At 35.0% G+C, this 15649-nt stretch overlaps 2 protein-coding genes and 1 long non-coding RNA gene across 3 annotated transcripts in view; 2 read left to right on the top strand and 1 right to left on the bottom strand.

Annotated features, from left to right (window-relative positions):
- The first annotated feature begins 418 nt into the window (after positions 1-418).
- LOC116022376 (probable protein phosphatase 2C 33) lies at positions 419-4497 on the top strand. The gene is made up of 5 exons (XM_031263084.1): positions 419-1457; positions 2455-2844; positions 3161-3281; positions 3593-3816; positions 3949-4497. The coding sequence occupies exons 1-5, from the start codon at positions 1257-1259 to the stop codon at positions 4267-4269; spliced, it is 1257 nt and encodes a 418-aa protein (XP_031118944.1). The 5' UTR covers positions 419-1256; the 3' UTR covers positions 4270-4497.
- A 2038-nt stretch (positions 4498-6535) lies between these two features.
- On the top strand, positions 6536-7132 carry LOC116023797. Its single transcript, XR_004099424.1, has 2 exons — positions 6536-6646; positions 6778-7132. It is a non-coding gene; the product is annotated as an uncharacterized LOC116023797 (long non-coding RNA).
- A 445-nt stretch (positions 7133-7577) lies between these two features.
- LOC116022034 (aspartic proteinase-like protein 2) overlaps positions 7578-15649 on the bottom strand; it is a 9274-nt gene continuing 1202 nt past the window's right edge. The window contains exons 2-11 of the mRNA XM_031262579.1: positions 15297-15536; positions 14707-14836; positions 14354-14601; positions 9851-10072; positions 9371-9518; positions 9183-9253; positions 8762-8852; positions 8536-8587; positions 7958-8029; positions 7578-7827 (exon numbers count right to left, since the gene is read on the bottom strand). Coding sequence (XP_031118439.1) covers positions 7667-7827; positions 7958-8029; positions 8536-8587; positions 8762-8852; positions 9183-9253; positions 9371-9518; positions 9851-10072; positions 14354-14601; positions 14707-14836; positions 15297-15505 — 1404 coding nt within the window. The 5' untranslated portion in view covers positions 15506-15536 and the 3' untranslated portion in view covers positions 7578-7666. The remainder of the gene's footprint in view (positions 7828-7957; positions 8030-8535; positions 8588-8761; positions 8853-9182; positions 9254-9370; positions 9519-9850; positions 10073-14353; positions 14602-14706; positions 14837-15296; positions 15537-15649) is intronic.

Raw genomic sequence — 15649 nt, 5'->3', positions numbered from 1 at the left:
TTTTTTTTTTTTTTTTTTTTTTTTTTTTTTTTTTTTTTTTTTTTTTGAGTTTTGAGGTGCCAACTAAGATAGTGAATAAAAAGAAAAAGAAAAAAAAAGAGATTTGACACGAAAAAAAAAAAAAAAGACAATTTACGTGCCCAACAAGTATATATGTCCTTGATTAGGTGCTTCTAGCACGCCTATAGTTTCATGCATACTAGGAAGATTCTTTATTTTTCTCTCTCTTTCGCTTCATTCCAAATTTCCTCAAAAATCTCACAAAACTCACTATTCAGGATGCTCTTATATTCCTTATTTGAATTATGCTACAATCTAAGCCAAGTCAATAAAATTTCATAACCTTAGTAGTAATAATGTTTCCACCGGGAACCCCACAACCTTAATCATGTCTATATATATAATCGGCTCCATATTAGAAGCATAATCGGCGTCTTTTTCTTTCTTTTTTTGGTTGTTGCGATCTCAATACTATCCTCTCACGTTGTCATCAATACTCGGTTTCCCCCATTCTTTGTCAACTCTGGGCATTACTTATTTGTTTAGCATTGATTGGATTCGATCGGAGAAAGGGTATTTCATCGATGATGGCGGTCTCAAGGGTTCGATATTTCATGTCTTGAATTCTTAGTTTGAGGGAGGGAGAGATAAATGTACTGATTAGATTGATACTATTAAAGAAATTTTCAGAAAGCACTGCTTTATAGATCTGTTCTGTATGCTCTCTCCCACTTTAGCTTTCTCCGGTCGTGTGATCATTTCGGGAAAAGAGCAGAATAAGGACAAAAAGCCAGTGGGTGACTTTGTTCTTGTTGGTTATAAGTATTATGTTCATATCATTGTCATATAGTTGTTTTAGTGATTAAATATAGGATTGAGTTGATGTTTCCTGTTTATTTTCTTGGAAAGTTCATTGCTTTTTGAAGCTAAAATGATTTGAGGGGATTGGATTAGATTGCTTTTGAAGTTGAAGTGGATTGGATTGGATTAGATTGCTTTTGAAGTTGAAGTGGATTGGATCATTGGATTTTGCCAGTGTATGGGAGGGTGAATTATGTGGATCAGGTAGAGGGTTGGGGGCTAGGTTGTGAGAACTTTGTAAGGGTGTTATTAAGAAGGGCGTGACGGATCCCAACACAGAAAACAAGTGGTGCTATTGTGTTCCTGTTCTGGAGTGCTTATTGGATATACTTAGGGCCCTCCAATTGGGGTCCTGCTTGTCTTTGGAAAGCAGGACCCCTAGACCTAGTTCTCCCATGTCTGCCTTTGGGATTAGGAAGAGGAGGAGCTCTGAGCAGAGCCCAGGGTCCCAGAACTCTCCCTTTGACTATAGGAAGAAAGAGCGGTTGCATAGGATTCCCGGGCGCTTATACCTAAATGGCTCCAGTGAGGTGGCTTCGCTCTTCACTCAGCAAGGCAAGAAAGGGCCCAATCAAGATGCTATGATTGTTTGGGAGGTGAAATTCTTGCATTTACACCTTGTTGTGCTTTACACTGTTATTGGTTATGATGTTTCATGAACATCAAATTTTCTGCTCTTTGTGGCTGGTTGAGATATAAAACAATAGGAAAATTGTAGATCACTATAGTTATTCTTTAGATATTGTAGTTTGTGCATAGTATAAAATAAAGCAGTATGTTGGCCTCCTTGGTTTGAGCCCGTCAGCTATGGGCAACTTAGGCTGGTTTACCTCATTGTGGTCCTTTGTTGGCTAGGGTCACAAGGCAGGTTTACTTGGTACACACCCTTAGGTAGTGGGTGCGGGTTCTAAATACATCTTTGTCTATCATATCAGGTTTATTAGTGCATTACTTGGAATCATCTTCTTAGTTGTGTGGGTACCAGTGACTATCACTGCTGCCATCTTTAGTTTATGATCAACTCTACATGGTATGTATGTTAATGATACTTATACTGTTTGCCTGTTACAGGATTATATCTGTTAGGAGGCAAATTAACTAACAATTTGTACTAATTGCATGCAATTTCTTTGCCTTCATAGGATTAAAATAATTTTCAGTTGCTTCATTAAATTGTCCATTGCAGTTGTAAAGTTTTTAATTCATAATCCTTTCCAGTTTACTTTTGAACTATTAGCCTAATTTGAGAAACGGTCTGTCCTTGTTTTTACCTCATGTATAACCAAGGTTCAGCTTAGAAAGACCTCTTCGTATTCTTTCTATTGTATTTGTACTATTTTCTGATATTGGGACTCAATTACGGTTATAATTTGGATGATTGATGACTCTCTTTCTTCCTCCCAGTTGTCCATTCCTTGATGTGCTTACAATTTAATGAACTGCAACTCTGACATTTTGGCCAAACACATCTCAATTGGCATATAATCATCCTGTTTTCTGTTCTGTATGCTTTCTATTTCTATTGTGAATTTAGTGCAGTTTTCCTGTGAAAAGAGCAGTTCATTGAGATTCTTTATACCGTTAAACTTCCAGAATTTCGGTTCAAGAAGAGACACAGTTTTCTGTGGTGTTTTCGATGGTCATGGTTCCCATGGTCATATGGTCGCAAAAAGAGTGAGAGATGATCTGCCCTTGAAATTAAGTGCACACTGGGAAGTTAGAGTTAAAACTGAGGATGTCCTTCTTAGAGGGACCAGTGTAAATACAAGTGGCATAAACTCCGAGGATGCTCCTTTTATTTATGCGGATGAGGAGCCAAGGGCATCCATTGGTGTCGAAGAAATCGAAAAATACCCAGATATCTTCCAGACAGTGAAGGAATCATTTTTGAAAGCTTTCAAGGTCATGGATAGGGAGCTGAAAACATACACCAATATCAATAGCAACTACAGTGGGACAACAGCTGTCACTCTTTTGAAACAGGTACCTTGTCAAACAAAATAATTTGAGGTTATGGCAACCCCAACCAAGTTAGTCAGACTGTTGGCTTTGTAACCACAAAACCAGAGTTCGACTCCCAGGGCCTATTGGCCTTCTTGGTTTGAGCTGGTCAGCTATGAGCGATCTAGTCTGGTTTACCTCTTTGTGGTCCTTTGCTGGCTATGGTCAGAAGGCGGGGTTTACCCAGGGCGCACATTCGGATAATGGCTGCGGGTTTCCCTCGTCACAAAATTTTTTTATTTGTTTTTTTCTATCTTATTATGCTTGAGAAAACAATTTGTGACTATTACTTTTCCAGGGCCAGAATCTTGTAATTGCGAATGTTGGAGATTCTAGAGCTGTACTGGGTACAAGAGATAATGAAGATAATTCTCTTACTGCTGTACAATTGACTGTGGATCTCAAACCTAATCTTCCAGGTATATATATGTGTGTGTGTGTGTGTTGTTGCCTGTATGTAGTTAGAGATTGACATATTCTTTTCTAGAATGTTTAAGGTCATTAATGGTTGTGGTCATGCTTGGTAAAACTTATGATTATGGATTGGCCCGATAACTATGGCACTTTAAAGAATAAGAATTGTTCTGTATTTTGCTCAATGCCATTGATTAAATTCTCACTCTCAGAGTCTCAGCTAACCAAATAATGGTCTAACAACAGAATCATACCTATATCCCTTTCAAAAGTAACTACTTAAGTACTTAGAATCTTTACCTATTTGATCTGACAGTGGAAGCAGAGAGGATTCGTAAGTGTAAAGGGCGTGTATTTGCTCTTCGCGAGGAACCCGAGGTTGCAAGAGTGTGGCTACCGAAAACCAACTTCCCCGGTCTTGCCATGTCGCGTGCTCTTGGAGATTTTTGCCTCAAGAGTTTTGGTGTCATATCTGTGCCAGAAGTTTCGTATAGACGCCTAACGGAGAAAGATGAATTTATCGTCTTGGCAACAGACGGGGTATTGAAACTCGAAATTAAAGATTCTTGCATTACTTGCATTACTTGCATTATTGATCCTTTTTCGTTTCTGTTTTTCTTTTCCCTTTACTGCTATGCATTACACTCACTAATGGGATCACGAGAATTGCAGATATGGGACGTGCTCTGTAACGAAGAGGTCGTGAAGATTGTGGCTTCAGCCCCTACACGTTCATCCGCGGCAAAAACACTCGTTGAAGCAGCTGTTAGAGGCTGGAATACCAAATACCCTACTTCCAGAACAGATGATTGTGCAGTGGTCTGCCTCTTTCTTAAAGCTTTCTCAGTGGGAGAGAATGAAGTTAACAATGGGAAGGTGGATGCATCTACTACTCCAGCAGAAATGAATGGTTCCGACGCACTTGGAAATGACGAAAATGCCCTCGGGACCGAAAGCAACAAAGAACAGGGGAAAGACTGGTCTTCACTTTAGGTTTGTTCTGCACAAAATCTTTCTTTTTTTTTTTTTTTTTTTTCTTTTTATGAGATGTGTTCCCAGCTGTATTAGTGTGAGGATCCTTCTCTCTCTCTAGCGTGGGTAGAATTGGAATATTTTGTAAAATCCTACTTGCCATTTGCTTTGATTCTTTAATGTGATTGATCTGTTTCTTGTGTTGTAATATTGGTGGATTTTTTTTTTTAAATTTATTTTTTTGAATGACGAGGGAAATCGCAATAAATATCCGAAAAGTGTACTATTTGGTTAGTACATGTGTGTTAGTTCTGCAATGGCCGTGGAAGATAACTCTTCAGCATATAGGAATCTATTGTGCATGGCGGTGGAAGATAAGCTCTTAAGCATGTGTTCAAGGAACAAAACTATGTAGACTGTTGCACATTAAACACAAAATTACTTGCATTCTTAAAACCTACCTAGAGCATCATCAATATTATTGCCACATGTAATCTCATATTCATCTACACCATTTTTTTTTTCTCCCATGCAAATTCACACATCAAAATCAAAATCAAAATGTAGATATACACACAACAAATGAACTTGTAAATTCATACAAAAAAAAGAGACAAAATCAAAGAGAAGCAAAGAGGTGAAGAAAACAACTAAGGAGGAAAGGGTTTTTGTTGGGCTCTTTTTCTTTAAAAAAAATGTAGATTATGAAGAAGAATACAAAGCATTTGTTGTTTCCAAGCTAAAATTGGATGAAGTATCATAGTCACCCACATGTACACTTTGTGGATGCGTGGTTAGGCTAATGAGAAATTGTGTTTTTAAAATATGCTTATGGATAGAGTTGGGAAAATAATAATAATAAAAAAAAAGGTTTGTCATACGTTGAAAAAATATTTGGATATGTAGAAATTAAATCATACGTATTATGTTTCTGAAATGCTAGTAGTTCAGTTATGACGGTATAAACCATGGATCATTTTCTCCCACACTTATTGCACTTATGTTGCACATTAAACACACGGCTACTTGAAACTTCATATTCATATCCATGATTATCATAAATGAATGAATAAAATACTAGTAATAATAATAATCTCAAATGAAAATAAATAGAATTGGAAGATATATAGAATGAACCATATCAAACATTGCATTTTATTAAATATGTTATCATGGCATTCACTCTATACATGTAACCCACGTAAGAGTTACGTTATTCGATGATAAATTTTTTTAAAAAAATATCTTTGTTGCTCTCAATTATGTTAAGCGTATATATTTAATTCAGAACATTTCAGGCAATTCAACACCTTTGTGAGTAGGTTTGAATTTCTTAAATTATTTGTGCTAATTAGCTAGCTAGACTTGTCATGTGTGTTTAAAAAGTAGGAAAATGATTTCTGAAAAATGAGTCATTTTCTAGAAAACAATTTCATTTTTTTGTGTTTGGTTGCATTTTGAAAAACTGTATTTGTATGTTTGGTACATTTTTTGAAAAATGAGTAAAATTGTATAATTATATATTTTTATTATTTTATTTAAAATATATAAAATATAAAATAATAATTTTTATTATAAAAGAAAGAGGAAAAAAAAGTCGTTCCGGCCGAAACCATAGCAGTTCTGGCGGAAACCAATCCGCCGGAACGAGAGAGGGATGGCCATTTTGGCCGTCCTCGCACGGAAGTCATTTCTGTAAAATGACTTCCGGAAGTTGTTTTCCAGAAAAATTAACTTCTTTTCCTTGGCTAATGGAAAATAATTTCCGTTGACTGCATTTTTAGGACATTGCCAAACACCGAAAGCCCGAAAAGTGATTTTCGAAAATCATTTTTCGGGTTATCAAACACACCTAAAAGAAAAATGTGAGTATAAACTAGCTAGTAAAGAAGTTAAAATGTACTATCTATTTTTTATTTTTATTTTTGAAATGCTAGTAACCATGACAACATAAATTATGAACTCTCATCTTGTTCAAGATTGAGCTCCCACGCTTACTGCACTTATGCTGCACGTTAAACACATGGCCACAAGAAGTTTCATTTCATTGCTATCATTATCGTGAATAAAATACTAGTAATAATAATAATATATCAAATGAAAATAAACAAAAATAGAAGATAGAAAGAAGCTTATCAAATATTGCATTTTATTAAATATGTTATCATGCCACCTCCCTTGCGATTCAAGCAATGTGAATTTTTATTTTTATTTTTTACCTTTCCATAATGTGGTGTTAGGTGTGAAATAAAGGAGGAATTTGCTTGTCCAAAACCAATTATTCCATCAGAAGATTCAACAGCGCAACGCAGCGCAGCTGTGCTTAGCAGTCTGATTTTAAGATCAGCACCAAGTTGAGCTCAATTCAACAAGCTAAGCACAAAATTAACCATCAGCAGTAAGTACATACAGTCTGGATCGGAGCTTCATTGCTACAATTTTCTTCAATTCTCTGCAATTTCATTCCAGCATCAAAACGGATGTATATATATATTAATTGCACAAACCCTAGCTAGATTTTTGTCTCAGAATGAACCTGATCGAGAGCGGTTTGAAGAAGGTAATCGGTGACAAAGTAAGCGAAGAAGGAAATTGGTGATGAGGGAGGAAAGCGATGACGGAAGCCATTTCGATCGAGATACACACAGAGATTACACGGTTAGTTGTTGCACGCTTAAATTAATTGCCGATCATGTGATGCTCATTCCTTCATGGCTCTTCGATCTGCATGACCATCTACTATACGTTGGAAAAACTTAACGAGAGTTTGACCATGTCGGAGTACTAAGCAACTGATTACTTCCCAAGCCATACACAATATATTACTCCGTATATATATGCTGAACTCCTTACGTTTTACTCCCTGACATTTGATTGATTCAAGTATATTTGATTAAACTAATTCACCATCGTCAAAGAATAAAATTATTGTGTAATAACTTACAAATTATACATGAGAGGTAAATCATACATGCATCTTGTACAGGGGTATATACTTATCCATCGTCTTTGTTTTTCCTAATTCATTTTTCAGATTAAACCACTCCAACATATACTTGTTTACTTTGTGAAAAATATAGTCAAAGGTTAGAAGCTATTTTTGGCACATAAGATGAGATTGAAATTTTTTCAAAGATTATAATCTATTTTTAGCACATAATTATAAGATGAGATTGAAATTTTGTCAAAGATCATATTTGAAACTATTTTTAGCAAATAAGATGAGATTGAAAAACTGTCAAAGATTAGAATCTATTTTTAGCACATAATAAGATGAGGTTGAAGTTCTGTAATTGTTGTTGCAGATTGCACGGATGAGATAATAATAATAATAAATAAATAAATAAAACATTGCATTTTATTAAATATGTTATCATGACATTCACTATATACATCTATAATGACAACTTTTGTCGTCTTATATCGTCAACATATTACATACAAAAATGTAAATTATGAAAAAGAATATAAAAATAATACTTTTTCTTGTTCTCAAATCGGATGATGACGACCTATGATGGGCACCCAAAGTGTACACATTGCCCGTGCCTTCATCTTTTACCTTGATGCTGGAAGAGCCTGAAATTCACACAACTTTTATACTTGAACAAACTTATAATTTTCACATAAAACTCAGAAATTTAAATGAAAGAAAGAAAGTAGATGCATATATTGAATAAAAAGAAGACAGCCTATAAACTCCACTCACAATCATGTTCCGTCCACCCGAGGGTTTGGCTTTCGAGATCATACACGAATAACTTGTTAGAGAGCGCAATATCTGTAGCCGATAAAAACATGAAGCTTATGTCAGTACACTATCCACACAACTGGTTTCATCACGATTTCATTAGTTTTAGGCATGACTATGACAACCTGCATTTTACGTAATTTGAACTTAATTTTACAGGATGATAGGGGAAGGGGATATGATAGATATAGTGCACAAACTCGGGTGGAAGGTGTTCAAATGCAAAGTTAAAGATCGATAAATCAGTTTAAGGTTCATTATCACTTCTTTTGAAAAGAGAGTTTCCGAAACAAAAATCTTCAAAATGATCCTTGAAGCACAAAAGCAAAGTTATATAGTTCACTCTGCGAAACTCAAGCATACTAGTTTGGAAGCTAGTCCATACACGGCAGGATGATGAAGGGAAAAGCATGGGAACCATGTTACGATCTCAAGGACCAAAGGAGAGCTGAAGTATTTCTACTATGATTAACATTATAAGAGTTGCATGATATATTTTTATCCACACGCTTCAACAAAGAGAATAATAGCCATACCTCCTAACAATGTCATGCTCTTAGACTCCAAACCAATGCATTGTACACCATGCTGTGAAAATTAAACCAATCAAAAAACAAAAATTTTAATTAGTAAAAAAAAAAAAAATTGTTAACATTTCAAATAGTTGAAGTAAGAATTGCTTTACACAAACGGGAAAGTTTGAAATGAAATCACAACTGGAATTACAGATACTCATCTAGATCAGAAGTTCAGATTACTTACTTGAAATGAGATAAGGTAATCATGAGGATACAGAGTTAAATTCAGAGAACCCATAAAATTAAGGGTTACAGCTGGGAATCCTTCATCAACACTGCAAAGCCAATGGAAAAGTGATGTGAAAAAAGGTCCCTCCAAGACTATCAAATACAATGATGTATTGATTTGTGCTTACTATGATGTCCCACAATGGTAGGAGATCAAGATTGTAACCGCTATATAAGATTGGGCTCAAAGGCTTATTTGCAACAAAGGATTAAGAAATGTGCAATACAAGTGCTTATTTTGGACACTATATTAAATTGGGCTTAAAGACCTATATGCAACCAAGGCTAATATAAATTTGGACAATTCAATTATATATCCAACTTCTGTAGAATGGAAGTTGGAGCTAAACAGAGCCAAATAAAGAGAGGAATCTTACTTTCCATGGTAGTCAAAGCATTTGAACCCATTATAAAAATGAGTTTTAAGTCCAGGTTGCTTTTCCAGCATCTGGAGCAACAAAAACACATAAATAAAGGCATCATAAATCGATAAAGAAAATCTGCATCTGTGAATCTCTAAAAAAGATTCCAAACCAATAAACAATTTACAAAATATGTTGTGCACCTTGTCCACGAGAGGATCATAGATCCAACCACTAATATAGGCGAATGTTGAGCCACTGTCAATTATAGTCTCTACGCCACCATACATTTGAATGTCTAGAGCAGCACCGCCAACTTCAATCGACTTCAAAATAACAGTATAATGTCGCCTAAGAAATTAACAAACAATAAGACTCTGCATAAACCCAATGCAAATATAGAAGAAACTTTCGAAGTTGAAGGATCATACTGTGCATAAAAAAATACACAACTATAGCAAAAGAATTTCCTAAACAACAATATAAAATTAAGACTGAAAGACAAAAAGTACAAAATGAAGTCTAATTGAGAAGTGGTGAACCTGGAAGCAAGTAGTTTAAACATGGGTGCTATCTCAAGTGCTACAGATGTTCTAGTTCAATGAATCAATGATGTGGAGGACCATATAAAAAAACAGGGCAACACCTTAATCCATGACAAAAGACAGGAGAGAAAACAATACCGATATGGTTCGAGTGGTGTTGAATTTACTTTAGGCTGAACTACTTGTCCCATAGCAAGTATGCCACCTCCATTGCGATTCAAACAATGTGAAAATATCTTTTTCACCTTTCCCTGTGCTGTTAGCTGTGAAATAAAGGAGGAATTTGCTTGTCCAAAACCAATTATCCCATCAGAAGATTCACTATCTGTGCTTAGCATTCCAGATACTTCAGATGAACACCTACCTTGGACAAAAGAAACATATTCAAATGCATTACATACGATTATTAGGGAATGAAATCAAAGCAATCTACAATTCTACATCAGAAGCACAAGGAAAGATATAGAAAAACATGTAAACAATAAATGTGCCGATGTATTTATAAGGCAAAGCCCCGTGTTTATGCAAAAGATAAAGCAAACTGGAAATCCTCAACAGAAATTCAAATTTCAAGATGATGACCAAACAATTTTCTTCACTAAGCCCCTGGTCAATAAAGAGAGAAAATGGAAGTGCTAAGGTGAGCAATTATGCATTTAATATATATATATATATATATATATATATATATATATAATATTTTTATAATAATACAAAGAAGCTAATGCTGGAAAAATAATTTTAATTTGTTTTCCATTGGAAAGCTAGCAGAAATCATAACCAGTGTTGCAAAACTTGGCCCAGGCGCCTACTTGGTTGTGTGTGTGTTTTAGGTTTGTTTTGCTCAAAACCAATGTAGGTTTAAGCAAAACAAATCTAAAATCGATTGGGCAAACATTGCAAAGCAGCAAATAAAATATTAAGCTTCCAAATCACCAGATCGTGTGTGTTTTAGGTTTGTTTTGCTCAAAACAATGAAGTTTTGAGCAAAACAAATCTAAAATCGATTGGGCAAACATCGCAAAGCAGCAAATAAAATATTAAGCTTCCAAATCACCAGATCGTGTGTGTTTTAGGTTTGTTTAAGTGTCCAAATCACCAGATCGTGTGTGTTTTAGGTTTGTTTTGCTCAAAACAATGAAGTTTTAAGCAAAACAAATCTAAAATCGATTGGGCAAACATCGCAAAGCAGCAAATAAAATCTAAAATCGATTGGGCAAACATCGCAAAGCAGCAAATAAAATATTAAGTGTCCAAATCACCAGATCGTGTGTGTTTTAGGTTTGTTTAAGTGTCCAAATCACCAGATCGTGTGTGTTTTAGGTTTGTTTTGCTCAAAACAATGAAGTTTTAAGCAAAACAAATCTAAAATCGATTGGGCAAACATCGCAAAGCAGCAAATAAAATCTAAAATCGATTGGGCAAACATCGCAAAGCAGCAAATAAAACATTAAGTGTCCAAATCACCAGATCGAGCAGAAACGGAGAAACCTAAGAATCTGAGTCAAACTATCGGTGACGCCATAGCCCAATCGCAGCCCTTCACCTTTCTCTGGCCAACCGTCACAGCCATTCGATGGATCGAGACGCAATGACGCCATTGAAACACGATGACACCCATCGCTGCAGCTCGCCATCGCCACTTAGAAGGAAGCCGCGGCACTTCGATGTTCCTCCTGTGTTGGTCTAAGGTTTTTCCATTTTCCTTTTGGCTTTTGCACAATGCACATTAGGAGTTTAGGTTTTATAAAGTGTATTTAAGAGCATCCCCAATTGTCAAGGTTTTTTGTTGGTTTTTAGGAAGCCAAGTAGAAGAGAGAGAAAAAGGGAAGAGAAAAAGAAAGGAAAAGTTTTATGACAATTTATTTTTTTTAAAGAAAAAGATGCGACAGTCAAAATTTCTGAGTGGCCACCAGCTGGCGGCCACTCTGAATTGCCCCAGCGGGCGCACAATGCGCTCCCTTGCCTTTTTTTTTTTTTTTTTTTTTTTCTTTTTCCTTTTTTTGTTTTCCTTCTACGGCAAAGACCTTGGTTTTTGCAGGAGAAAAAAAAAATGCTCACATTAGTTAAAAACCATACAACCAGATCTTAGCTCTGCAAAAACCAGCATAAAAACCCCTATTGGGGATGCTCTAATATTATAACTACGTATTAATTATTGATTGTTATTAAACTTGCCAATAAATTGATTAAATTCAATAATTCATCGTGTGGTGCTATAGTCTATAATTCTATACTGCTATGGAAGGCTATGCTTTGAAAATAAAACTAAAATTGTTAAAATTTTAAATGAAGGCAAGAAAAGGGTCAAATAGCCTCCAACTATGAACTATATACCAAAATGCAATTAGGCCCTCAAACTAATTTTCAATTGAAAATGAGGAAAAAAAAACTGTTAAAAATTTTAAATAAAGGCAAAAAAAAGAGGGTCAAAGCCTTGCAACTATGAACTATATACCAAAATGCAATTAAGCCCTTGAACTAAAAAAAGTTCCAATTGAACTTTTAAACTTATAAAACGGTGCAATTTGACTGATGTTAACATCAAGTTACCCGCTGCATAGATGCTACCTCATATATTTATCCTATTTAGTATCCACATAAGAAGCCAACTCATCATCTTCTTCAAAATTACTTTTAAAAGAAAAAATTAAATAACTGCCATGGCATTGAAGAAGTTGGCTGGTCTGATCTGGAGTCTAGACACAGAAGCCATGGCCAGCTTCTTTGTCCAATTTGACGGAGAAGCTAGTCAGCTTTTCCAGAAGATTTTGTTTTGTTTAAAAAAAAAAAAAAAAGAATTGAATAAGAATGTCACACCAGCCTTAGATGCCATGTAAGCAAATTTTAACTGGCTACCTTTCAATAACATGTTAAAAATGCTAAGTCCACTATTTTTACAAGCTTAAGGGTTCAGAATATATATATATATATATATATATATATATATATATATAACTGTTTTTTTTACTTGGGCATCTTGGTGTCCATCCACCACCTGATGGGCACCTAGCAAGTTTTACAGCATTGATCATAACCAAGAGAATGTAACTGAATCAAACCATATTTGGCTGAATGAAGATTTCATACCTGAATGCACATATTTGCAGTATGCATCAAACAAAAACACTAACATCCAAGTTGGTAAATAACATTTTTTTAGACACAAGCAGTGCTCAATGCTTCAACTAATCCTAATATGAGAACCTATATCTTTAAAGTCAAGTTAAATGGTTTTCAACCAATTAGCATAAGTTGACTATCACATTTATGTAGCACCTCATACAATCCAAAGTTCTATTACGTAGTATTATTTTTCAATTTCTTTAGTATTTCAGCAATTAAAAGAGGGGAAAAGATGATTTTTTTTTTCCTCCATGCCTTGAAGAAGTTAAACTGTGATGTTTTTTTTATTATACTAACTGGCAAACAGCATACATGTTTTCCTAGTGTTTGCTAGCGGAGAGTCAATTTAATGTATATAACTTTGGAACATCTTGAGGAATTGTATATGTTTTGGAGGAAATTTATAAAATATTATATTTTTAATAGATGTTTATTGAAACAGTATTTATAAAATCTAACACAAAATGTAATTGTAAAAATGAAGGCACGCAGCAAGATGGAGCATACAACAAGACCTAGAAAATTGAAAGTATGCACTCAACATAATTTTTCATTAATGTAATGGTACTTTATATAAAATAGTTGCCAAATCTGATTGTAAGATATATAAAAGTGAAATTATGCACACAACTTCATTTCACATTAATGTAATGTGACATTCAATAAAATAGTTTGCAAATATGATTTTAATTTCCAGAGTCCAATTTTATCCTTATTTACGCCTCCTTTATCTACTCAACAAATCCACCAGCATCCCTCAAGGAACCCAACTTTTTGGCATGAAGATGGATTATGTTCAATTACTTTCTTGCCTGTTTTACAAGTGTTTATATATATGTATAGATGTAAGCTTTGATAGAGAGAGAAGGGTTTGGATGAAAAAGTTCAAAAACCATGAAGGCAAACCTAAGGATGTCAGAAGAACGAAGAGACAGAGAAGATTGTACACCAATTTCTAAAACTCATTCATTGAAACAGATTGGGAAATTGATTTACTATTCCCTTAGCAAAAATGGACGAATAGATACATTTATATTTCCTTTCCTTTTGAAGTAAAACAAAGCTATAAATTCAAAACCAGATTTTGCAATGAGTATATATATACCCTCAATGAGCTTAAAAATTACTCAACTTGAACTCCGTCTCAATTGCAATATGTGTGTGTGCCACTATTGCATTTTACTTCATAAGATGCAACTCATGCAACAGATAAAATGGCTCAGGAATTATAATAAGCAAGAAAACTAAAAACCTTAATTCTCAACTACAAAATGGAAGTTCAATGATTTCCCTCTCTCTCCCCCCCTTTTCGGTGGATTTGGAGAAACCATTTTGAAATTTTGTGAAGCTATTAGGCACTTAGAAGAATAAGTCATCACTAGCTATGAACCAAACAACATCTTTTACTGTGTGTGTTTTTCATCCAGGAAACAATTCCATCACATGTCACAAACACAATATGTATTTAAGTTGGAAAGAACAAACTCAATAAAATCAATTGTGCTGCATACTTACCCAAACACAACCGTCCCGTCAACAGATGCAGTTTGAAGATTTCCAGTCACTTGATCAATATGAACATAATCATGAACATATGGTCCAGCTGTTCTGCTTCCTTCCCCATAAGAAATCTCAAATGCACAGTGCATATTAGCACCACAAGCTTTGTATGCTTTAGTGTGCAATGTATAACAAAAATCTTGGTGACAATTAACCCAATATGCGGTAGAAGAGGCCTTTATATCATACTGCACCAAATCTATCTGTTAAAAGTTAAAACACAAGACAAAACATTTATTGAGGGGTTAAAAATACAGAATAATGAGCAATAAAAAGTATATAAATGTAATACAGAATAAGAGATGCACCCCTAGGCTGCTCGCTTTCGGACAGCTGTCACAACCAGCACAATGCACCCATAGTATGTCACTCCCGGTATCAACAAAGACATTATAGGCCTTTGGAGGAGTCCCAATCATAAGCGTGGTATAGTGGAGTCTGCAATAATTTAAACAGGAAACCCAAATAATCACACAAATGCTATTGCAAATTCCAAAATACAAGTCTTTCTCTGCACTTGGAATTAACTAGAAATGAAGCACAAAGTAGAGAGGCCACATGAGTAATCCAAAAGTTAAGTGAGGAATACTGGAATAGTGATTGCTCCAAATGCAAACCCATGAAAAAAAGTTAAAATTTGGGCTGAGACACAGAAGTGAAAAATATATACCTTAGATCATGAATTACAAAGGATTGAGCTGTTAACAATGTATTGCATATAAACAATAAGCCAACATAACTACAGAGTTTTCCCTTCCATTATTCCCTAAGTGCAATGCAAAATCAACAGAAAAATAAGTAATGTTTGCAACTTTCACATTCTTTTTTTATTTTCAACAGTTCAACAAGCACTCAGCATTTGAACATACACAAACACAGAAATCCAGAGAGGACTAACCCAACGCCAGTGAATGTTCTAGTTCCACCTATAGGGAAGTCGACGGGGCCAAGCATTCTGCCGTGACGGCGCAGGTCGTGGGCCCTCAAATCGCTCAGGTTGGCGCTCTCAAGCCCGCCATACCTGTGGTGCAAGTTCAGCACCAAGTCGTTTGAATATCCATAGCTCAACAAGCACAAAACCAACATCAGTACACTCTGGAGTTCCATTGCTATTTGCTACACAATTTCCTTCAATTGCCTGCAAGTTACAATTTCTCACATCAAAACCGATGTATATATACACACAGCCTAAATTTAAAATAAACTAAAATTAGAAAACAAAAAAAAAAAAAAAAAAAAAAAAAAAAAAAA

Source organism: Ipomoea triloba, chromosome 6 (assembly GCF_003576645.1).
Source record: "Ipomoea triloba cultivar NCNSP0323 chromosome 6, ASM357664v1".
Lineage (NCBI taxonomy): Eukaryota > Viridiplantae > Streptophyta > Magnoliopsida > Solanales > Convolvulaceae > Ipomoea > Ipomoea triloba.
The sequence above is the reverse complement of the archived record's forward strand: the minus strand, read 5'-3'. Positions and strand labels throughout refer to the sequence as shown.